Here is a 26,171-nt window from a genome sequence, read left to right as displayed (position 1 = left end):
TTTTTTCACTGGATAATCAGGGTGTTTCCATTCCATGCTGTGGCGTTTGATCTCAGGTTCGAAGTGATGGATCCATGTTTCATCTCCAGTGATGATTTGTTTCAAAAAGGCTTCACCTTCGTTAGCATGTCTGTCCAATAATTGCTGACAGATTCTCACACGATTTTGCTTGCTCTCGTAAGTGAGTTCTTTAGGGACCCATCTCGCACAGACTTTATGAAAGTTGAGCCTGTTATGGATAATTTCATATGCAGAACCATGACTAAAGTGCATATGGTTTGATACTTCATCAACAGTCACTCGTCGGTTATTCAGAAGCAGCTCACAGACTTGCTCAATGTTGTCATCAGTAGTGGATGTGGCTGGACGACCTGCTCTTTCCTCGTCCTTCACACTTGTTCGACCGCTTTTGAACTTTTCAATCCACTGGTAAACACTTCACATCGGTTAAAACATTGTCACCGTATTGTGCTGAAAGTCTTCTATGGATTTCAGCTCCTGGTACACCTTCAGACCACAAAAAACGGATTACAGAACGCTGTTCTTCTGTGGTGCACACGGACAGTGGTGCAGCCTTGTTTACTTGGCAACACTGCAGAGTGAACTGAAGTGATGACGCTGTAACCTGCCACAGGCGAAGACAACGATACTATCTATCGGCTTGCGAGTGCAGAAAGCTGTACAGCCAACCTACAGAAGAAAAGAAAAACATTGCATTTACTTTTTGACTAACCTAATATATATTTCCGAAGTTAGTAGCCTGTGACAATAGGGAATTAACAAGAGGTTTGGCAACACTAAGTAAGGTAGAATGAAGGAGGAATGTGGGTAAAAATGTGATATTTTGAATAGCCTGAAAAGAATCTTAATTTTGGGTTCAAAGACTAATTATTGAGGAGATCAGTATCAGAAAATGATATACTGACACACAAAAATGAGTGTTGAAAAATTTGGCTATTAGTAAGTCCAAACATTGCTTGAACTTAAAGTTATGTGATCAAGTGAATGCTGTGAGAACAAGATGATTTTCTACAGTTGAAAGATATTGCATATCCAACAGAGAAGTACTTTTCTAACTTTCATGACTAAAAATTGATAATAAGTGGTAACATAAGAATAAAATAATCTCTTTGGACAAAAGTGAGATGATGGATACATAGATATGTTTCCCATGTTTTGAGTAGAAGTGTTTGAACCAGCTGTGAAGGCTCTTGAAGTATTTGGATTCTGCAAATAGGCATGGAGTGACTTGTCAATTTAACAGGAGTATTGCATGATATGTAAATACAAGGACTTTATTTGAAGCATGCAAATGTTATGTGTTAAGGTTGTTAAACCTTTTTTATTGGCCAATAATTATTTATAATTGTACAAATGAATTTGCAAAGTTGAATATAGGTGTAATTTATTGAAAAAGTTCGTTATTTATTGAATTGTTATGTATAGATTGTTGCATGATGATGAATGATAGATTAGCTTACCAAATTCTCTTTCCCTATGAGGGCATAGCACTCTTACTTGTGCCACATTGATTATTAGACATAATACAAGTCAAATTGTAAAACAGAGGCAAATTGAATGGTATATTAAAAAGGATGAGACTGATGTTATACGATCCCCGGTGGTTCAAGTGGTTCCGGTGCCACCCAGCATTGTATAAAGTGGATATCTGGAGGAAACTCCCGGGGGGTAAAGGCAGCCAGGTGCATGGTGGTGATCACATCACCCCCACCTTCGACCATGATAAGAAAGTGTGGGGCCCTAACTCCACACCTTCCCTATATGCCTTCATGGTGTGGTGCAAAGCACAGGGATCACTTCACTTTTTACTTTTTTTTATTAGAACTTACTACACCCATATAAAAAGAGTTTTGTTGTAATACATGTTAGATTCATTTATATAATTTGCCTATGTAAAGAAGCTAATTTTTCCATCCTTAAAATTTGCATCAGAATTAAGTTCTATACTAGGATGATTTACAGGGTTTTGGGTCATTGCTATAAAAGCTCAATTTCCAATTTGATTTTGCATGTAGTACTGTTACGTTGTTCCATTGAATTCTCTGTGATTCATGTCATACAGGTTCGGCTATTTTTGACCTATCTATTTCACCTGTGCATTGTTGGTTATGCTCATCTATCCTCTCGTTTATAATGTGTTCCTGTTCTTGTCTAAGTGTTACCACATTTGAGGAGCTTCTTCTGGCCCTTGAGCTTAAACAGTGTATTATGTCATTCTTGTACTCTTGGGATGGTTTGCTTTGTATTGTAGAGAGTGTTGACTTTCATTATACACAGCTGTACAGGGTGGGTGACATGTAACTAGACACTGAAAATTTGCTGTAATTTTTTTAATATTGAAGCAATCTCAATGAAATTTTCTGTGCATATATATTATGGAATAGGATTACATATGTGCCAGGTCAGAATTAAATGTAGGCACTGGCGACATCCACCAGCTTCCTTCAATGAATGGGGATGGAATCCACACTCTTCTGTAGTAATTCCTTCGGGACGTTTGGGATAACAGCCTGAATCCATGCCTCCAATTGTTCCACAGTATGGTCTAAGATGCTGTGCTTGGGACTCCGACTGGGGGACGGCATGTGTTTGAGTTGCGTGGGTTCAGTCTCTGGGTTTTCTGCCTGTGAATAGGACTGGTGGCAACACCATCGTGAGGAAATTGGGGAGCTATGAGTAAGTAGCATAACCTGGTCTCGTAACTCCCATAACGGCTGAGGGTTCAATGTGCTGACCCCATGTCACCCCATTACCGGTTGAACATCTCCACACCTAGGTAGGATTGGAGGGAAACTGGCAGTCGGGAGATAGGCCAAGGCCTTTCGAGGGTTGTCGCGCCATGGGTAAATTGTTCCACAGTGTGGGACTTTGTCTTGTACACTTCGTCCTTTGCCGAGCCCCACAGGGAAAAGTCACAGGGTGTGAGGTCTGGACTTCTGGCAGGCCATTCGTGAGGTTCTCATCGTTCCAGCCAACGTCCTGGAAAATTGTGGTCCAACCAGGCCTGTACGGTAAGTGCAAAATGTGGTGGTGCGCTGTCTTGCATGAAAACAAGCTCACCAATGTTTCCCTCTCCAAGATACAATGGACCAAACATACCCTTGCAACATTTTCAAGTAGTGTTCGCCACTCATGGTGTCATGCAGAAAATATAGACCTATGACCCTATCGGCTATCATATTGTGAAATTCGCATGCACATACAGAAAGTTTCATAGAGATTGTTTAAATATTACAATAAGTACAGCAAATTTTCAATACCTAGTTACTTCTCACTCACCCTGTAGATGTTGAAACCAAGAATGGTAGTTGTTCGTTTTGTTCTTTTTCCATAGTAAACATAACTGATGAATGAATAGTATTCAAATACTCAGGAAATCATGTCTCCATGTGACCATATTGTGAATGTATCAATGCATATCTAAACTGGGGCTTCCCGACGTCGTAGCGGTAAGGTCGTTACCTTGGAATTAAGGGGTCCCAAGTTCGATATCCAGTGGAGGTACATAGTGGTTCAGATCGCATTTTAAACCAGAGGTAGATCCAGTCCCAATTAGTCTATCTGTGCATAAAGTGGACTTAAACAAATCTCAGACTCAATACATGCCTTATGCTTTCTGGTGCTTTGAGGGCTTCCCCGATGGTGTAGTGGTAGCGTCATCTCCTTGTAATCAAGGGGTCTCGGATTCGATACCCGGTGGAGGTACATAGTGGTTTGGATCCCACTTTAAACTGTAGGTCCAGTCCCAATTAGGCAACAACAAATTTCTGGTGCTTTGAGTGAGGTCTGTTTGTTTGAAGTGTTCCATGTACATGTTGCTAAGTATTGGTGATAGCAGCGAACCCATTACCATAACCTCTTGTTTTGGTAGAAGCCAGTGTCTATTTTTAAACATAAGTATACATAAAAGCACTATATAATGGATAATGTCCAATCAACATTGCATGCTAATAAAGAACCATTGTTGCCAACATTCAAAGAGTTTTTATTTTGCTGTAAATTTTAAAATGACATGATGACCCATATATATTTTATGTTAATTGCAGGACTTGTCAGAAATTCACTCAGGATTCCACAGTCAGTTGAGGAAGGCTTGTTCACCTAATACAACGCTGAAACTTAGTGAAGCATTCTTGAATTGGCATGAAAAGTTCCTTATCTATGGTGATTACTGTGCCAACCTGCCTGTTGCTCAAGATCGTATTCAGGAACTTTGTCGAACAAAGCAGTTAATAAATCAGGAAGTAATGGTGAGTATAGTTGATACTATTATTTAAAAGAAAAGTTGCTTTATTTATAACATCATCTGGTTATGTCATGGAATCAAAAAACCACATTGATTCGTATTATTTTGTCATATTGACATTCAGCAATTTATAACTCTCGACAAAGATGCATGTGAAATGTATCAGAACATTGAGTGATTAAGCAGTTTAGTAACAAACTACAAACACAGCTTTATTGTTGTATTTTTATTTTATTTTACAGAAATGTCAAGATGAGGCAAACAATGGCAAATTCAAACTTAGGGACATTCTGTCAGTACCAATGCAGAGGATTCTAAAGTATCACCTTCTGCTCGATAAACTTTACAGTGAAACTCCTCAAGTAAGTATTTGCATACGCTTATGAGCATATGTGTGTTTCTTGTGCTTTTGTAAGATGGTTTCCCCCTGCATTTTTGCATATCTGAAATGGTGCCTGCTGAAAACAAAATTGTTACACTTTCACAGGTTTAAAAAATTGTAATAATTTTAAGATGCTAAGAATCTGTAATCTTCAATATATTTGAGTGTCTTTGAATAATCCACATAACATGAATTACAAAAAGAGCATGTATTTTCTATGCATTGCAGTTATTTTTGTTATGGTTATATTTCAACCATGCTGTATAATAAATAATAACCTAAAGAGAATTGTTTTTGTATAATTTTACATTAGTTTTATATTATATCATTCTTTATTATAATAGTTTATGTATTACTTCACGTAATGTTTGTCAAGAAATATTGTAAATGCTGAGCAAGGCTTTAGTGAACAACTGATACAAACATATAAACAATTCAAGAATGAGTAATGTGCATGCAGCCTAAATGTATTACATAAAATTATTTCATTTTTGAAATGCTTCAGCTGTTCATTTTTGTAACTATTTGGTAACAAATTGTAAAACTGGCTGCCGTGTAAAATGGTCCTTTTCTTTGGTAGGTAGTTAGTTAGCTGCCTTTTAATGAAAATGTTAAAGGTTTTTTTTTTGTCTGATATTGTAATATGACCAATCGAGGATTGGGCATACATACCCACACACAAATACCCAAAGACCCAACCTAAGTGCAAGGGCCATTAGGTTAATATCAGAAAAGGCTTGTGAGAGCTATTTCCCAAAAGCTTATACTTTCCCCCAATTAGCATCATGGGTAATGTTTACGTACAATTTGCTACACCCATGGAATGGAAATAAATGCTTTGTTTATTAAGAAATAACAATTTTTAGGCAGACAGTAGCCATCTTGAATACAAAACACCATGTGCTCCAGATCATATATTTGTTAGATCCTTTATTTTTTATTAAAAATAAAAGATAACATTTGTGCATAGGTAAAATAATGCTTAATTTATGAAAAGTAAACTCATTTTTAGTTATCTGGCATAAATAAGCCAGAAAAGGTGAAAAATCGCCTTTGTATACATTTTTCAATCAATTTATAACTCTGCCATCTGGTGGTAGGAATTGGAACCTCCACATACGAGGGAAAGTCTCAGATGAATCCAGCTGGCCAATGAGGCCTTCAAGGCTGTGATGTCAATATTCAAAATAAGAACAAAAATAATAATTATAAGCGTAACCCTAATGGCCTATGGTTGGCCGCTGTGGCTCAGTCGGTAACGCGTCTGACTACCATGCTAAAGGTCGCGGGTTCGATCCCCGGCCGGTTCAAATCCGGGAACTTTTCTAACGATGGAAGCGGTCCCGGCGCCCACCCAGCGTCGAATAACATGGGTACCTGGGGGAAACCCTGGGGGGTAAAGGTGGTCAGGGGCGTGATGCTGATCACATCACCCCCACTCACGACCAGATGAAGAAAGTGTGGGGCGTTACCCCCACACCCCCTATATGCCTTCATGGCATGGTGCTAAGCACAGGGGAGCACTTTACCTTTTTTTTTACCTAATGGCCTATTACGTTTTGAGCTGCCGTTCAAGCTCACTTGTGTTCTGGAATGGACTGAGAGCAGGTCATGTGTCGTGGGCCATGAACAAAGGAAAGTACACTGGGAATAGTACCCAAACCTTTTTTAAAGTCCATACTGTGTTTTTCGCCCATGTGCAGAAATCTGTGTCCAAAGTGGAAACCCAGACCACATGGTTGGGACAAAGAGCTATAGGAACATCCATGAAGCATCCAAGAGTTTCTTGTATAGTTTGATTTTATCTTGTGTATAAAAGTATTTATTTCAAGAGTACATAAACTTGTATGTGTTAGAATATGGATTTTTCTTAAAAGGGTTTAAATATTTCAATTTTTTTGAGCATTGCCAAACCATGCAATGCTTTTTTTTAAAAAATCCTCTTTGAGTGTGGTGAAATTCCCAAAGTTGAATGCAATATATCAGAATACTTTCGAAGTTCACAAAGAAATGTGAACAAAACATTAAAATACTAACCATGGCAGAATTTATCATATAAAAAAAATATATACACTAAAAAGGTAATGTTTCCACCCTGTAACAGGGTCTTCTTCAGATGAATATTCACACTAGAATGATGAAAATTACAAAACACCATCTTATATAAACACACTCCCAGACAGGGTCAATACACAAAACAACATGAAGGCACCAGTCCTATCTTAGAACATTACACTACCTGACAGGTGATTGACAGGTACCTGGTGAGATTCTGTGCCTTAACAATTCCTCCAGTAATGGACCTAGACAGATTCCTTATCTCCTGGACTCCTTCCCTCCTCTCTTCTTTCTTCGTTATTCTTTCTTCTTCTTTCCTCCTTCCTTTCTCTCATCCTTTCTACTCTTTCTAACACTCCTCTCCTTTCCTTTGTTGATTTTCAGCCCCCCATTTCAGTTCATTATGTGTTCTTCTCCTTTTTTCTCTATTTCCTCGGCCTCTTCCCATTTCCTCACTATTCCTTTCTTCTCCCTCCCTATCCTCCTAGCCTTTTCCCATTCTATGTCGTGCCCTGTTTCTTTTGTGTGATTGAATATAGCATTTTTCTCCCTCTTCAATCTTACGTCATCCTTATGTTGCCGTAACCTGTCTTTCAGTCTTTTTTGTTTCCCCTATGTACACACTCTCACATTCCTTGCACTGAACCTCATATATAATCCCTTCCTCTTCCTCCTCTCTGTTTTCTTCCTTCTTGTTCACTATCCTTAAAATGCCGCGGCCTCCCTTTCTGTATGTTTTTATGCCCGCTTTTCTAAGCACTTTGCTTATCGTCTCTGTGGCTTTCCCCATATTCCTTATACCAACCCACCTCTCTTTTTCCTTCTCTTCCCCCTCTAATGTTTCTTTATCATCTTTGTTCCTTCTTCTTGTGTTTACGTCTAGTCTCTTCCGTTTTGTACCCATTCTGTTCTAGCTGCTCCCATAGGCTCTCTATTTTGCTTTCTTCTTCTTTTGTGCATATTTTCTTCATTCTGTCTTCCATATTCTTTATAAAATTTATTTTTGTCCCTTCACTCACATCACTTCTTTTGTGACAGAAGACCCCTGCTGCACACTTTTCCTGATGCCAAGTGGTCTCAGTCTTCTTTCCCCTCTCCTTTTTCATCATTATATCTAGGAAACTTATCTTCTCTTCCTCTTCTATTTCAAGTTCCAGTAATATCCCTCATGTTTCATCTTCTATTTCTTTGACAAATATGTCCAGCTGCCTCCTTGCTCCCGTCCATATGCCAAAACAATCATCCACATATCTGCAGAACAGGATTATATTGTCCCTTACTTTTTCGATCACCTTTTCTCACTTCTTCGTTACCAATTCTACTAACACTGGACTTAAACAAGAGCCTATATTTAGGCCTTCACTCATTTTCATTATTCTATCCCCCACTTTGCAGTAACCATTATCCAAAATAGTTTTAATGTTTTATTAACATGGAAGCAAGGCTTAACAGTGTTACCAAAGAAATGTGATATTAGAGTTCCACCCGTTGTTGAGATTTGCTAACTATTTCATGTAATTTCAGACTCATGAAGATTATAGGGGTTTGGAGAAAGCACGAGAGGCAATGGTGGATGTTGCTGAATACATCAATGAAGTCAAAAGAGATAGTGACACACTACAAATTATTAATGACATCCAGGTTAGTAAATTTTTTTCTCAATCTGAGGATTTGTCTGAAATGGTATGGAACGAACGAGAAGAAGGATTGCAGCTGCTAAAGGTGCATCTGTTTTTACTATACCTCATCTGATCTGAATTCATTATCACACCAGTTCCAATACTTTCTTAATTCCTACCAATAACTAATACTTGAACATTGTAACAATTTAAAGTTTTCTAGGATATTTATAAATATCAGTATGTAAGTGTTCAGTATAGACTCAACCCTACTTGTAAAAAGAATTCCTTGGTTCAAAAGTAATGCCTTTTCTCTTATTGTTTGACTTGTAGGAGAGCATATCAGATTGGGACATGCCTGTAAATACAGAATTGAAGGATTATGGCCGTTTGTTACTAGACGGTGAATTAAAAATCAAAGCTCATGATGATCAAAAAACAAGAACAAGGCAAGTAGTTGTTTGCATTTATATCGTCTCTCTCTTTACATGAATTGCATATCATAAATATTTTCTTCTTTCTTTTTCTCATAATACTATACAGAAGAATCCCAGTTTTACGAGCTTGGATTTCACATTTTCCCACATTGAAGTTCTTTTCAGTTTGGTTCCCTGGAAAAGGTAAAATGAAGGTTACATTGTGTGTATTTACAGTTTGGACTTGTATTAACAGTGGCCGCGGTGGCTCAGTCGGTAACGCATCTGACTACCGGGTTCAATTCCCGGCCGGTTCAAATCTGGGAACTTTTCTAACGGAAGCGGCCCCGATGCCCATCCAGCGTCGAATGACATGGGTACCTGGGGGAAACCCGGGGGGGGGGGGGGGTAAAGAAGGAGGTCAGGGGCGTGATGCTGATCACATCACCCCCACTCACGACGGGATCAAGAAAGTGTGGGGTGTTACCCTAACACCCCTATATGCCTTCATGGCGTGGTGCTAAGCACAGGGGAGCCCTTTACCTTTTACCTTTTTAATTGTATTAACAGTAGCAGCAGCTGGTTAGTTCAGGCTACTGTGATAAAGCATGCAATTAATATTTAATAGAAAGACATATTTCCAAATTTTTTGTTTTGATTTGGTGTTGTTGTTTTTAAGTCCACTTTATGCACAGTAAGGCTAATCGGGACTGGATCTACAGTTTAAAGTGGGACCCCTTGATTACAAGGCACCGATGGTACCACTGCACCATCGGGGAGGCCACATTTCGAAATTTAAACAAGGTAAATTAAAGATTAAGGTTAAGTTAATTCCATGTGTAGGTCTGCAGCAAATAAATGTTTTCTTCTTTCCTTTCTTAATGTATACGCAAGATACACAATATGAAACCTCCTTCTGACTTATACAGGTACCTGAACTTATTTCATTCATGATGTGTTTTCCACGAATCTTGAAATTGACAATACCATTAAAGAAATGTTGATAAAATTTTTGTGACAAGTGTTGAGTACGATAAAAATATACATTTTATTGATAACGATTATGACTTTTCAGATTGATATGTCTCTGTAATTTTTCTCTTTCAGATATGTTTTTGTATTTGATAAAGTGATGCTGATGTGCAAATCTAGGGTAAGTAATAAAAAGTAGAAAGATAGCATTTCTTATCCAATATGTATGTATGTATGTATAATATTATTTTTTTTTTTTATTAAGCGTGAGAGGTTCAGCCTATAGGATGCTCTGCCACCTAACCCTTGTATATACTGTAGGGATGGGACCGATTAATCGGTACTCTTATTGGTATCGGCCGATATAGGCATATCAATGTATCGGATTATCGGTAAAATTACCTATTATTTTACCGATCTGATATATCGATAAATATCTGATAATTTAGTGCAAAATTCTGCCATTTTGTTGTATTTTTTATGGATAATCTCCATGCCCTAATTTCAAAAAAGTAAATGTCTAAATATGCAACTTGTTTTCCTCTGTAGTCACCTCGAAACACACAGGAGTTCGGAGTTCAATGAACATTTGAGGTTCTTCAAGGACCATTTCTAATTTTATTTCGGATCGGTAGAATATCGGTACTTTATTGGTATCGGCCAAAATTTCATATCGGCCCATCCCTAGTATACTGAATTCAATATATTCGTTTTGCCAATACCAGTGGTATAGTAAAATATCAGTTGGTTTTTGTATACTGTATACTGTCCCTTGCAGGGTCCACAAAGTTAACCATTCAAGATTTTCACCTACTCTAATTATCTTGGGAATTATGCAAAATTTGAACTTTCTTTTTATTTTGCACGAGAAACTATATTTTGTGTTTAGATAGTGTCTATTTTAATATTCTGATATAATTCTATAATGTTCTAAAGCAAATTTCTTGGTAAATTGTTGCATATAATTGGAGAAGAATGTTTACACGTGAATATTGATTGATCTGTGTTTTGAAGAAATTTAAATTTTTGAAAATTTCAAGTATCGGTATCGTTGGGAATCTTTAATAGTATCGGTTCAAAGTGGTTTCGGCTCAGCCCTAGTTTTGAGATCTTTCGCTGTTCTAGAGACTATAGGTTTTTTCACTTAAATCATAAGTAAAATTTCTATATCTTCATCTGGATATTGAATTTATTCAACTTTTATAGTATTCAGTATGAAAAATCTCTGAAAGTCACGAGAGTAACGTGGACATACCTGCTTATAATATTGTTCCAATTCCTTGATATTTGTTTGTACCTTGTATGTCTTAACTGTTTCAGGGTGACATATACAGTTTTAGACATTCCTTAAGACTGACAGAGTACAAAGTTGAAGACACAATTAGTCGTCGAGTATTAAATCAAGGTGCCAGGTGGACTTACCAATTTTTTCTTGTGAGAAAAAGTGAAAGAATGGCATATACCTTGTATGCGAGAACAGAAGAATTGAAAAAGAAGTGGATAAATGCAATCAAGGAAGCATTGTAAGTTTAGTTTTTAGTTACACAGAGGACCTTTGGTAGAGATCATAACAATTAGTTAGCTGATAATGACATAATGAATAATTTAATTTGTCAGTAAAATTTTACAGATCAATACTTTTTATCTAGGCTGAGTAATAGGTTGGTGCAAAACACTCAAAAGGTGTGGTTGGTGGTCAGCATGCCACAGTTTAAATCATTTTTGTAATGAGGAAGCGGCCCCGGCACCCACCCAGCGTCGAATAACATGGGTACCTGGGGGAAACCCTGGGGTGTAAAGGCAGTCAGGGGCGTGATGCTAATCACATCACCCCCACTCACGACCGGATGAAGAAAGTGTGGGGCGTTACATACACAGGGAAGCACTTTACCTTTTTTTAATAAGGTACATGTTTCATCTGCCCTTTTACATCATTTCTTTTAAAGAAATTATTAAAAAAATTGACTTTTTTGATATCTTGCTAAGTTTAACAAATATACTCTATGTGATCAAAAGTATCCGGACACCCACCTGAAAATGAAGTTCAAGTTTGGGCCACCCTCCATCGGGAACACTGGCAGTCAATGTTGTGTTGGCTCACCCTTAGCCTTGATGACAGCCTTCACTCTTGCAGACATACTTTCTATCAGGTGGCAGAAGTTTTCCTGAGGAATGGCAGCTCATTCCTCACGGAGCATCAAAATGAGAAGAGGTATCAATGTTGGTCAGTGTGGTCTAGCCCGAAGTCAGCGTTGCAAAACATTCCAGAGATGTTCTATGGGATTCAAATGAGAACTCTGCCCAGGCCAGTCCATTAGTGGGAATTTTTTGTCGTGAAGCCACTCTCGCACCAGCCCTGCAGTATGGACGGGTGCTCAGTCGTGTTGAAAGACAATGGTCATCCCCGAACTGGTGTTCGACGGTAGGCAGCATGAAAGTGGTTAAAATGTCAACGTAAGCTTGTGCTGTGACATTGACACATAAAGCAACAAGGGGGCTTAGCCACACTGTAACCCCACCAGCCCTGAATTTCACTGTCTGCACTATACAGGCTGATAGATGTCGTTCACCAGACATCCGCCACACACTACCATCGGATCACCACATTGTGTACCGTGATTCATGACTCCACACAAAGTTTTTATCCTATTGTATGGTCCAGTTTCGTTCGACGCTCCTTGCACTACGTGAGGCACCGTTTGGCATTTGCCTGTGTGATGTTTGGCTTATGGGCAGCTGCTCGGCCATGGAAACCAAGTTGCCGCACCTTGTGCCAAACAGTCATGGTGCTTGGAGTAGATCCTGATGCAGTTCGGAATTCCTGTGTGATGGTGGCGATGGATAATGGACGATTACGCTGTACGATCCTCTTCAACACTCAACGGTCTCTGGAGGCCAACATGGAAGATCGGCTTGCACGCTTTTGAGTTGTACACACACCTTCACGTTTCCACTTCACTATAACATCTGAAACAGTGGACGTAGGGATGTTTAAGAGGATGGAAATCTCGCACACAGTCTTCTTACACAAGTGGCACCCAACCACCTGACCATATTGAAAGTGAGTTCCTCAGACTGTCCCATACTGCTGTCTCACACTGTCTGCATACTACTGAGATCGCTGACCATGTGTTCCACGTGGTAGATGGCGGTACTGTGTCGCCCTCTATGATAAACACACGTTTCGTGGTGTGTCCGGATACTTTTGATCAAATAGTATATCTTGCTTTCACAGTATAGTTTTTTTGGGACTGTAGCATATTGGGTACGTGTGTGTTACTCACTATCTATAAACAAAAATACGTTAGAGTATTGAATTTCGTCTACTTACGTAAGTATGTATTCGTTGTAAACTACGTTTCGGAAGCTTTACTGCTTCCTTCTTCAGGTGGTCGTATTTTAGGCTCGGAACATCAAGCTACGTCGGCGATTACATGGCCTTCGTCAAGGATATGTTCAGAGAGCCCCGTCTTGGGAACCCCCTCCCTTCCTTAATCGCCAAACTGAAAGTGCTGAGAGAAGAGGTAAAACCTATAAGAAGGAATGTATATGAAGGGTCGTATATATGTAAGGGAAGAGAGAATAAATTAAACAGGGATGACGGGAATATCGATGAGATGTGGGGGAAGATGTTCAAGAAATGGGATAGGAAGGAATACGTAAAAATAGGATTTAACGTAACCCCAGAAGTAGCACGCAAAGCTCAAACGGAAGAGGAATTCACGCTGGACTTGACGTGAACGGGAATGGAGGAGGAGGATAAGGGGAAAAATGGAAGGGAAATAGAGGGGAAAGGGATGGGAAGTGCTCGATCTCGCGTTCAATGAGGAAACATTGGAGCATTGCAGCACACGCGGACCATGGCTACTCACAGTGTTAAAGTTTTGACATTCCATGGAGCAGTTTCTAATAGTTTGACGTGTACCTGTAATGGGTTTTAGATTTTTAATGTTCTTTAATCATACACCTTTTACCAATCCTATATCCTGAACCTATGGAGAGTTCGACGTGGTTATGATTTATACATAACCTAAACGTGAGCAGCCTGAGGAAGGGAGCAGTTGTGCCCTGAAATGTCGCAGGAGTTTCTTTCTGAGTTTCCTATAAGCTGAAGTATTTTTATCTGTAGGGATAACATAGAGCCAGCTGCATGCAGAGAAACTGATCACAATTTTGCAATGGAGACTTATGACCAGCCAACTACATGTGATATTTGTTCAAAGTATTTGAAAGGGCGTATATTTCAGGTATGTTTATTTTGAGGTGTATTTTCCTTATTTACTACTGTGGTAGAGCAAGTTGTTATGTATTTATTTTAGCAATCCAGAAAATTAAGAGCTCTCAATAATCATTTGATATTTGGGCTTAAAAGTTTCCCAAAGTCTCATTGACTGTTTCAGTCTCATATTCTGTTTGTATGGTCCGGGCCAATATTGTTCTTCCTCTCCACCAGTTCATTGACCTCCAGAAATTGATATTATTTGTTCGATTGTAGGTAAATAAAAAAGTTTGTTTATGATAATCAATAAAATATATCAAGTTCAGTTTGATACAATTCTATCAGGATAACTGAAGGAAAAAATGATTTTGTTTTAAAAGTAGTGTGTGAAATGGAGACACCAGCTTAACATTTATCACTTAAACCACTCATCCTAAAGAAATGATTATGTAAGAGAGTTTCCCAAATCCTGTAAACATTGTGAAGAAAATTTCTCCCTGTCCTTCACAGATTGTCTGTGATTAAGGTGGGATAAAAATTATAAAATATGAGAATGCTTTTGTATTCCAATGTATCAGTGATTTTATATGTGTGTAAAATACCTATGTGGTGTATGGAATGGAATACTTCCCCTCAAGGAAATAATAATATTACTTGTGATATAAATGTTAAAGTTGTCATATTATTAGAGGCACATATTTTTGGTAAAGTGGTATATAAAATGACAATTTGGTTTCAAAAAATGTGAATATAATCCCAAATTTGATTTAAGAACCACTTATTGCACAGAATAAACATATCCCTTCTATTAGCACATTTATGTAGTTACCAGAATATTAACTTTATTCCGGTATAAATGGGGCCACTTTTGCTTCTCAAATATTTACAGCACAATGAATTAAATTGTCCATGAATTGCGTAGCTCACAGGATAATTCAAACTTCAGAAAGTGTTGCATCAGTAAATAAACTCTAAATTTCATGTTTAAGAGTCTATTTTGCAGTTCAATTCGCATTATTTCCTGACAAAACAGGGTAGGATAATGCACCTCACACTTTCAGAAACATGAAAAATTAACATTACATTGTGTTATTTCACATTACATGTTTTCATCAAAAACTAAATATGCATGCCTCTACATATTATTAATAATAATAATATAAATGATCTGACAGCCTCATATAAAAAATTCTGATAATACCCATGCCCACTATTGATTAAGTGATGGAAGCTTTGAATACAAGGCAACAACCTTAACCACTAGACTATAAGATGAGATTAGTTTTGTTATACCATGTAATTGATGTTCTTTCATATTGCATACTACATGTGATACCTGGACTCCTCCTAAATTTGAACAAATCCTATGCTAGTGTCTGAATAATAGTTTGTTTATTTTGTCTGAAATAAATTGTTGAAAGTTGATGTTTGATATTAGTAAATGTTTTATGTTGCAGGGATACAAATGTTGTAAGTGTATGCGCAATGTTCACAAAGATTGTATTATACATTCAGGACCTTGTGGTAGGCCTCCGTTACCACCTAGACCTGGGCCAGAGACTAGGCTGGTGAGTAGTAACATTAAGAACATGGAAAAGTTCAATGCCTCATACAATTTTATGTAAGGAGTAGCTGATGTTGTGGTTTGGATTCAGTGGTTTGGAACCCACTTGAAACTGTAGGTCCAGTCCCAATTAGCCTTTCTGTGTATAACGTGGACTTAGAACAAGAATTCAATCATTTTACCGTGAACCTTTTTTCTGCACAAAATAATTTGCATAATGAATTTATCACAAATAGAAAGGGGGTGTGCTACTTTTGAGTGGGGTGCTGAGAAAGGAGATGGAAGAGTCCCTTGCTAAGAAACTAACTAACTAACTCTGTAGTATTCTTAAATCCGAAGGTTCATGGCTGCAGCAACACAGGCCTTCCATCTGTCCCTATCTTGAGCAAGATCTATATACTCTTTTCCATCCCTACCAATTTCCTTTAGGTCTATCTCAACGTTGTCCCTCCATCTTCGTCTTGGCCTTCCTACAGGTCTCTTACCATCAGGTTTCTCAACAAGAATCCTGTAAACTCCTCTTTCCTCTCCCATTCGTACCACATGGCCTGCCCACCTAAGTCTTCTTGATTTAATCATTCTAATAATATCTGGACATGAATACAAATTATGTAACCTTCTCCACTCACCTGTCTCCTCATTCCTTTTAGGTCCAAATATTTTCCTAAGGATCTTATTTTCAAATACTCTCAATTTATGTTCCTCTTTCAATGTAAGGGACCAAGTTTCAGACCCATATAATACTACAGGCAAAATTACTGTTTTGTATATTTTAACTTTTAGTTTCTTAGATATTAAACGAGAAGACAAAAGTTTATGAAGAGAGAAGTAACATGCATTTCCTGAATTAAGCCTACTTTTTATTTCCTCTTTAATATAATTTTCACTTGTTAATATTACTCCTAAGTATTTGAATTTGGAAACTGGTTCAAATGAGTTGTTATCAATAATTAGATTTTGATTATTACCTAACACTTGGTTTCGGCCTGTAAGCATATATTTAGTTTTCTCTTTGTTAACTTCCAAACCTATGTCTTTAGCAGTTTTGAAGAATATTTTAGCATTATTCTTAATTGTATTCGCATCATCCCCCAGTAAGTCTACATCATCTGCATATGCTAACAACTGAGTCACACCATTTAATTTTAGTCCTTCTTTAGTTTCTTTTACCTTCCTAACAGCATATTCTAAGGCAAAATTAAAGAGCAATGGAGATAATGCATCTCCTTGTTTTAACCCATCATGAATTGTAAATTTGTCAGACATATTAATACCCACACAAATTTTACTTGACGAATTGATGAATTTCCACCATATTTAATTAATTCAGCTGGTATTAAATCAATGCCAGGTGCTTTGTTATTCTTTAGCCTTTTAATAGCATCTTTAACTTCAGTCAAGTTAGGTTCTGGAACTAAAGGTTCTGCTGTGTGCACTTCCCTTGCTAAAAGCAGTTCCCAAATCAACACATTTGATGGGCTCAGCAGCACAAAACTTCACTGTTTATTCATTTGGCTACCATCAGTCATCGCCTTTACAACATAAGGGGGGGAACCCCTGAAGTAAGCAAACATTTGAGAGTATGTGCTTAAGTCCTGGTGCCTTTAAATAAACCAGGGCATGAGTTGCTCTGAATTTAATCTCTGTTCCTGTGCTTTTCTATTTCTTTTCATATTTATTTATTATTTATAATGTACATGCAATAGAAGCAGTTCAAAGGGTAGACCTATTCTAATGCCAAGAACATACCTTAACGAAATTCCGACTACACAGGATTCATGTGCTTGTTCAGGTCAGAGGTGGTGTCACCTATTGTTAAGTGAATTCTGTTAGGGGTGGCAAAGTTTGTGTCTGGGAAGCTTAGCAGGACCCATACTTGTAGATAAGACCAGATAATTAATATATGCATGTAGTTATTTTTCTTTAGAGTATTGCAATAATACTGACAGAAAACATCAACTACAGACGTGTCTTTTTTAGTGCATGAAACCCATCCTAGTTACAAAACCCTATTGTGTTCTCTGCTGCCATTCTCACTATATACATCAGAGCTTTCACGTGACCTTGGAACAATCTATGCAGGGTCCAACATCAGGGTGTCTGGGAAAGAAGTAGTGAAAAGAAAACATTATATCTGAAATTACTTCATGCCTCACAGTTTATGTGATTTGAAAGAGAAACTGAAGAAGTTTTTAATGTTTGTGTTGCACACGTTTTGAACCGATTTCAAGACGTTTTGATTCATTTTTGAGTAAAATTTTGAGCATTTCTGCAATGTTTTTTCCTCTGTACTTGAAGCAAGTTCTGAGCATACATATGCATATGGTGGAGGGAACACGGCCACATAAGAATCCTGCTGTTTTGTACTTATAATCCAACTGACATCAGATCGGGAGGACGCAATGTTGTTTTTTGATGGAACAAGGCAGATCTCTTCCTACCTACAACAGCATAGTTCAATGGGATCAGTAATGTTGGGAGACAAGTAGTGTTTAGTCTCAAATAGAAGACACAAAAGTCCAAGAGTTTCTGAGGATGATACGAACATGCTGTGGTTATAAAAAAACTTTTTGAGTTTTTCTTTCCAATTATGTAATTTCGAAGCAATAAGCAGTATTGTCACAGATGTAATGTTTTCCTTTTCACTCGGTTTTTTCATGGACACCTTGTTTTTATTTTATTGTTTTACAATATAATTTATTGGGTGAGTTCATGCTTGTATATTTTGTAGCCCAAAACTACTAATAATTTTATATCTATAACTTTTGCTTCAGAAATTGCAAATGAATTGTAATTCTTGCATTAGAAATTATTTTTGAAATGACTGACCAGTATCTCAGGACTAGTAAAATCTGTAGCCTTGGGATAAGAACAATATGTAATCTGTAGAATAGCTGTCTGACTCAGTTCATAGCTAGCAGGGCTCCGTATACCGGGTGGTCCATTTATAATGATAGTATGGAATATCGCATGCAGAATGCATCCAATCGAAAAATTGCACAGATAAAAAGTTGGATACTATTGAGGGGGTAAGTCAATGCCGCAAAAATTTCGTCGCCGCCACCCACCCCTTAAGGGGGTGGGGGTAAATGTGAAATTTCAAATGGAACACCCCCATTCTTTTTACATATTTGGATTCCGTGTTGAAACAGAAGTATTTTTTGTTTGAAAAATTTGGTAAAAAAAATTGCAACCTTCGAACATTTATAAACATTTGGTAGTTTTTGTTTCATTTTGTTCCCTTTATATATTAACAGTTTTGGTTTCCGTTGAGAACATTGCAAAAACGAATTTTATTCAAAAAATGTGTGCAAAGAATTCGGAAAAAGAAAATTGTTTGCAATTTATGTTTTTGTGTAACAATAAATAATATTAATTTGTTCCAACTCTTTGGTTTCAAGGAACAATTTCATATGAACAACAAAATTAAGTATGTTACTAAAATTAGTTATCATTTGAAGTATCATTAAATGGATAAAAGTACACAGAGTTTTTGGTAAATATTCTGCCAGGGCTGTTAGAAGAATTGCCACTGTACCAGCGCTGCAACATGTGGTATCAACATGATGGTTGTCCAGCTCAGTACTCCATTCAGCCTTGAGCCATGTTGGACACAAAGTTTCCTGGTTAATGGATAGGACATGGAGGACCCGTTTCTTTTCCAGTTCGTTCACCCGATCTCACTTTGCCTGATTTCTGCCTTTGGGGACTACTTAAAGAAAAGTGCTACCACAAAGTTCCAACAACAGCAGAAAACATGCGGCAATGAATTATTGATGCTTGTGCCTCTATCACTTCTGACATTTTGGACGAACAGTGTGGAGCTTCAGACACCGTGTTTTGAAATGCATTGAAGAGAACAGTCATCATTTTGAACATTTGCTCCTTTAAACTTTTATTTGTGTACCTCAAATGATATGCAACGTCCACCCACGCAGTGCTCAGCACCACGGCGCAGGAGTACTGGTACTGGCTGCGTTCAACACGCAAAACACTGCAGTTGGGTGGTCGGCAAAAGTTTACCCATATGTGCTAACTGATTCAGTCGTAGTACACAGACTCAGAAATATCTCAGGGCTTGCTGGGTGTAAAGAAAGATTAAACCAGGTTTATATATATATATGTAACAGTTTATTATAATCCTATCACAAAAATGTCCGTTAGCACACTTACACAGGAGTTTTTACCTTTACCCTTACCACTCACGTGCATTTACCTGTATCATCTTTAGACTAGGAGAGATACGGGGGAGGGGAAGCAGGGAACATCCAATTTATTCCTCGCAGTGAGGCGCCAATGGGGAGTATGGGGACCTAATTTTATTTAGGGCCTGGTCGCCGCAGTCGTCACGGGTTCCCCTGAAAGAGAGAGAAGGTTGTCTGGAAACCCAACGCCACACTACCCTGGCGGGGTGCCGCAGGTTGATAGGGGAAGGAAACCTCTCGCAGCAAGCGGAGCGGGTCCTCTCACTCTAAAGTGGAGTTTGTTTTCTCTCGCCAATAAGCGGAGTGGGGTATCTCTCACTCGAAAGTGGAGTGGGTTCTCTTGCCAAAGGCAGAGTTCAACCTCTCTCGCGGGAAAGCGGAGTGCGGCTTCTCTCGGGTGCTTGACCTCTCGCAAGAGCGGAGTGCAACTTCCTTCCTTCCTTCCTTAGGATATTTGGACTCTCGCAAGAGCGGAGCTATCCTTCTTCCAGGTCCGTTGGTAAGAGGTATCTTATCGGGGTCCGACCTGAAAGCCAACTAACTTCGGGCCTCGCTGCGCTGGCTTTATACTCGCGGTGGCGCATGAGTGGAGAAAATTTTAATTACAAGTACGCGTTGCTAACTCATTTTTTTACATATTGCAACCTACTTACTGAGAAACATCCAAGAAGTGACATTAAGAAAACACTAGTGGGAAAATCACTAGTTGCATGTGTCAATATAAACTAAAACTGTGTGCATTCAGACAATACAATTAATAATAAGCCTCGCAGGACTCTGTAATTCTAAACATCGAGTTGAACAGTGTAATTGACAATAAATAATAACATTTACCAAATACAACGACCACGCAGGGTCTAATAATGAGCGAAGTTAATAAACGTAGAGGTGGACCCGTTAACATTTACAGAATACAGCGACCACGCAGGGTCAAATAATAATAAGCGAAACTAATAACCGTAGAGGTGGATCCGTTAACACATTTAAACATTTAGCATGCATTCTTCATCCATACCTTCTTAACAAAATATAATATTGCGACCTCGCAGGGTCGTTAAATGTGGCGACCACGCAGGGTCGTTACAGATAACTAATTTGTAGTAACATACTTAATTTTGTTGTTCATATGAAATTGTTCCTGGAAACCAAAGAGTTCGAACAAATTAATATTATTTATTGTTACACAAAAACATAAATTGCAAACAATTTTCTTTTGCCAAATTCTTTGCACACATTTTTTGAATAAAATTCGTTTTTGCAATGTTCTCAACGGAAACCAAAACTGTTATTACATAAAGGGAACAAAATGAAACAGAAACTACCAAATGTTTATGTTCGAAGGTTGCAATTTTTTTACCAAATTTTTCGAACAAAAAATACTTCTTTTTCAACACAGAATCCAAATATGTAAAAAGAATGGGGGTGTTCCATTTGAAATTTCACATTTACCCCCCACCCCCCTTAAGGGGTGGGTGGCGGCGACGAAATTTTTGCGGCATTGACTTACCCCCTCAATAGTATCAAACTTTTTTCTGTGCAATTTTTCGATTGCATGCATTCTGCATGCTATATTCCATACTATCATTATAAATGGACCACCCGTTATATCGTATCAAGTCATAATTCTAAGGAACATTCTGCACTATTGGTCATTAACATCATGATTTTTACTGTTTATAAACTTTAGCATACAGAGCCAGTCTTTGATTCAGGTTATGTCTGAAATGTTTTTATTTTTTATATCGTAATTCTTTCATGCCTCTACATCTGTTGAAGTAGAAAGTGGTACAATAACATACTCCTTTTTTTCTTTTATAGCAAAATCCAGAACATTCGTCACTTGGAGGGGATTTTAAGGACTACTTGTGGTAAGTATGCAACTCAGCTCAACTATACGTAATTTGTACTTAATGTTACTCTGTATTTTTTCGAAAGCTTGTTACATTGTGTAGCAGACAGTATCAAAAATTCACTTTTTGAAGACTATAGGCCACAAAAGTTGTATTTTAATACTGTATTCTTATTAATAAGGAAAATTTAATTACCAAGCCATAATATCTTCAGTCTGTGTAATCACCTCAGAATTTTCAGATCTTTGGTGGAAAATTAAAAAGAAAAAACGCCACCTCATGAGAGAGTTTTCTCCCTGGAGACAAACTTGACACAAAATGTATGTAATACTTTTATTCTCTCATCTTGAATTGGTTCAGCTCTGTGCAAGTTCATGACAAGAGGAATATGGGCAATTCAATTGTGACGGGTGTGACATTAGGACAGATTTACATTCATTCTTTAATTATTTTCTTGGCACCTTCAAATATGTAATTCTATCAATTCATGTAATTTCACTTTGCTTGATGAAATATTCAGAATATTTCTCCCCCATTTCAATTTTCAGCTACAGAAAATATTTTTTTTGTAATTGTGACGGGTGTGACACTTCTGAGACATGACTTTCGGACCTTCCCCAGTCTTTCAGAAAACTCTGGGAAATATATAGGTTTATCGAAATTATTTTATTTTATTTTGACAAAGTAAACTTTACTTGACAGTTAGATGCTTGTAGTTTCTAAAAGTAGTACTGCATACTTTTCTATAAACATTTTTTACCTGTGATGGGTGTGACATCATGTACATTATTTACTTTGTAGGATTATAGAACAATACAAAGGCTATGAAAATTATGATAAATAGATTCTTCAAACTAAGGTTTGTTTCAGAAATGAAGTATGATATTTCAGAGCTTGAGATATACAAACAATAAATGAGACAATTAGAATGAAATTAGAATAAATTTAATTTTCTTATAGTAATGAAACTACGTTAAGTGGAGACACCACAAATAAAATAACACTTCTACTATAAAAAGTAATAGGTTTGAAACAATATGTTATTTAAAAGCCATGAAACTAATGTTTGTATTGATAATTTCAAATTCAGTATAGTTTTCCCATTAATTTCATACATAATAAGGGATACTTTGAATAAAAATAGTCTACTTTGACTGACCATCACGAACGACGCGTTGAACTGCTGTTATGTCTCGATACAGAGCTGGCTACACTGGAGCCTGTACTAGATAACAGTATCAGTTGAGCACAATCCGTGGAACGATGAAGGTAAAAGTGACAGCTTTCTGGGAGAGGTTCATTTGTGGACTTTCCGCCGCCCAGTATAGTCACTCAGCAATAGTGAAATGGTGCAAAGAAGAGGGTTTAATCATCAGCAAAGCTGGTGTGGGTCTCATCATCCGTCGATGTGCCCAACAGTTACCTGCGGCACGTGGTCGGCCGGAAATTGTGAGGAGATCACGACCCCAGCTCGCTCGAACCTCCAATACAGTGCGTGCCATTAGGACATCAGTGACACACGACAATTCCCCAACGCAGAGAAGTTTGGCTATAAGCCACGGTGTCTCAAGAGGCACAGTTTCCAACATCATCCGGAAGAACCTCTCATTGGAAGCGCGTCACAATGCACGCAGACACCACCTCACAGAGTGCCACATCCAGGAGTGGTTCACAAATGCTAGAAAACTGCATGAAACATACCTTGCAGGGGACAAGTGGAAATGGGTGTGTACCCTGGATGAGGGGTGGCTCTACCTAGATGAGACCAACAGAGTTCAATCCATTTTCTAATGTCCAACAGACAAGAAGAGACGTTCTGACTTTGTGATGCATTGCAAGGAAATGTTTTCCAAGAGATTTCTGGTAGTGGCCGGATGTTGCAGTCTGGGAACGCTGCCACTCGTCGAAGTGCCTTCCAACACCAAAGTCAATGCAGCTTACTTCCTGGAGAACATTATGGCCCCTCTGTATGACACACACATCCCCCACCTGTACGATGACGAGACCACCTGTGGGTTTTGACTCCTCAAACAGGCACTTGCTCGACGCCGTCCCCGTACCTTGCAGGGTCTTGGGAAAGTTGCCAATGGGGTATGGCGAGACATTCCCCTTCCCATTCTACGCAGGATTGATTGATTTAGTTTATTTTACTTCGCGTTTTGTGCCTCTTGGCTAATTTGCGAAGATGGGGATGAGTGATGAAATGATGAAATTGATGAATGGACATTCACAAACAACCAAGCCCGAGCGGGATTCGAACCCGGGACCCTTGGTGTCGATTCTACGCAGGAGTTTGCTACAGTGGAAAGTACGCTGCCGGGCGATTTTTCGGGCCCGTGGCCGTCACATCGAACACAATCGGTGGTGGCGCAAGGGGATTTACTAACCAGTTGCGAGGTTCAAAGTCGACTATTTTTATTATGGGCAACCTTCTGTATTGTTGAAACAACCCTTACAACTGTTGATTACCTCTTTGGTGTTGTCCTACAACTATATTCTGCATTAGACATTTGTTTTTGAACTCTCTGGGATACTCCTTTGCCACATGTGTAGGATTTGAGTCCCAATTTCGGACAATGTGACATTGGGAAATTGCCTCATTTGAAAACATCACCATGGACAAGCTGATAACTTCGTCAATATATTCCAGAATGTCTGCAAAATATGTTCATTTCACCTTGCTGCATTGTAATGCATGTATTATTTGCAACTGTAGGTATACAACCTCAGAAGCTTACGTATGATATCTCAGACATTCAAAAGCCAATTTAGACTTCCCTGGTTGACAGACATTTTTTATTTTAAAATAATAAAAATAAGTTTAACAAAGTTTTCTTTGGATGGGGACATTTCAGCTCTTCACAGGATTTTGTTTTTAAAGCACTGTGTGGAGTGATACGTGATAGTAGAATGTCAAAAGAAGTGTGCTTATAACAAGCTACGTACTCAAGAAGCAACATTTTTTTATATTATTGCTTGATCTTCAACTGCATGCAGTTGCATTATGTTGAATAGTGTTTGTTTATTTCGTTATCTCCTTTATGAAGGTTTGTAGGTGAAATGGACAGAGACAGAGCAACGGCACTTCTTGATATGAAGGAAAATGGGACATACCTAGTCAGAATAAGACCTCAAGAGCCTACCAGAAGCAATGAAACTAGATATGCTCTTAGTTTGAAGTAAGTAATGAAATCAAAAAGCATGCTAATATTTTGATGTTTAGTGATTTTGTTTCTCTAGAACCACTAAAAATTAATAGCTTATCATGCAGGTCATGATGTTCATCTTTCCATGTGTGTCTGGCAACTGATCAAGTAATGGCTGCCAACTTAGCAAGCAGTTGCAGATGGCATCACTTCCCGGTGTGTATTTGTTTCTGCCATCGGTAACCACTTGCTACCTTGGCAGCCTTAATGGGTGAACATCAGTTGCATGTATGCGTGTATATGAACAGTGGAATCAGGATTGTACATTTTCCCACATTATACATTGAATGGGGATGGTCCCAACATGGCAAAATGTTATAAAATGTTTCCCCATTTTACATTTTCCCGTATTTTAAGTTCTTTCAGCTTGGTTCCGTGAAAAACATAAAATCCAGGTTTCACTGCGCGCGCGCGCGTCCGTGTGTGTGCGTGTGTGCGTGTGTGTGTGTGTGCGTGTGCGTGTGCGTGTGTGTGTGTGTGTGTGTGTGTGTGTGTGTGTGTGTGTGTGTGTGTGTGTGAGAGAGAGTGAGTGAGTGAGTGAGAGAGAGAGAGAGAGAGAGATAAATAATAATAATAGGAATGCAAACTAATCACTTATTTTTTCATTCTTAAAACAAATGTGTTCATATAGAATACCTAAATACCAGTAAAAGTAATATTTTTCATTAGGACTGTACTGATACCATCGTTGATTTTTTTTAAAAAAAATATTTGGTAAGCTTGATTTAATTTCTCTCATCTGTATGTATTCTAATTCTTTTGTTGCAGGACAGATGACAAGGTCAAACACATGAAAGTTAATGGGAAGGAAATTGATGGGCAAATGCAATTTTACCTGTCAGAATCCCGGTATTTTAAAAGTATTGTAGAGCTTGTCAATTGCTATGAACTACATAGCTTAAATGAAAGTTTTAGTGGGTAAGTACATAATCATTTCTGCAATTGATTATTATTTCATGTTTTGGGAAGTGGAAAATCCTGTGATTCATATGTATGTACTCAGAAGAGCCACTTAATGTTTTTTGCAAAAGTGATTTTTATTTAAAGGAACTAAATTTGGACATTAGGCAACCAAATATCAATAGAAACTTGTTATCTTCTTGGAACCATTGAAGCTAATGTAAACAAAATAAAGGCCTAAAGAATGTGAAAAAAGGTGTACTTACACACTGATAAGCTCCAGGTCTTCCTTTCAATATTTTGGAAACCTTTCCACTTCCTTCTTCAGGTATGGTGAGGAATTAAGACTTTAAAATGCTTAAACAGAGAAGGTAGGACCAAGCTTGTGATTATAAAAGTCAGGCTGACTCAAGATCTTGTCAGTAGATATCCTGTTTGAAATGGTAAGCATGGTTTGGTTCCTCTGGTTTTCCTACTTCTCCTTCCTCCCCATTTCTCCTACCTTGCAAAAAG

General features: G+C 38.1%; 1 protein-coding gene across 2 annotated transcripts in view; it reads left to right on the top strand.

The window, feature by feature from the left end:
• Vav (Vav guanine nucleotide exchange factor) overlaps nt 1-26,171 on the top strand; it is a 73,842-nt gene that overhangs the window by 34,632 nt on the left and 13,039 nt on the right. For both annotated transcript variants that reach the window (XM_083109996.1, XM_083109995.1), the window contains exons 6-16: nt 4,068-4,271; nt 4,510-4,629; nt 8,232-8,348; nt 8,660-8,775; nt 9,850-9,895; nt 11,035-11,237; nt 13,844-13,961; nt 15,391-15,501; nt 21,521-21,570; nt 24,600-24,731; nt 25,527-25,676. In XM_083109996.1, coding sequence (XP_082966122.1) covers nt 4,068-4,271; nt 4,510-4,629; nt 8,232-8,348; nt 8,660-8,775; nt 9,850-9,895; nt 11,035-11,237; nt 13,844-13,961; nt 15,391-15,501; nt 21,521-21,570; nt 24,600-24,731; nt 25,527-25,676 — 1,367 coding nt within the window. The remainder of the gene's footprint in view (nt 1-4,067; nt 4,272-4,509; nt 4,630-8,231; nt 8,349-8,659; nt 8,776-9,849; nt 9,896-11,034; nt 11,238-13,843; nt 13,962-15,390; nt 15,502-21,520; nt 21,571-24,599; nt 24,732-25,526; nt 25,677-26,171) is intronic.

The sequence above is a fragment of the Lepisma saccharinum genome, chromosome 23, assembly GCF_977018435.1.
Source record: "Lepisma saccharinum chromosome 23, izLepSacc3.1, whole genome shotgun sequence".
Lineage (NCBI taxonomy): Eukaryota > Metazoa > Arthropoda > Insecta > Zygentoma > Lepismatidae > Lepisma > Lepisma saccharinum.
This window is presented reverse-complemented; position numbering and strand designations above follow the sequence as displayed.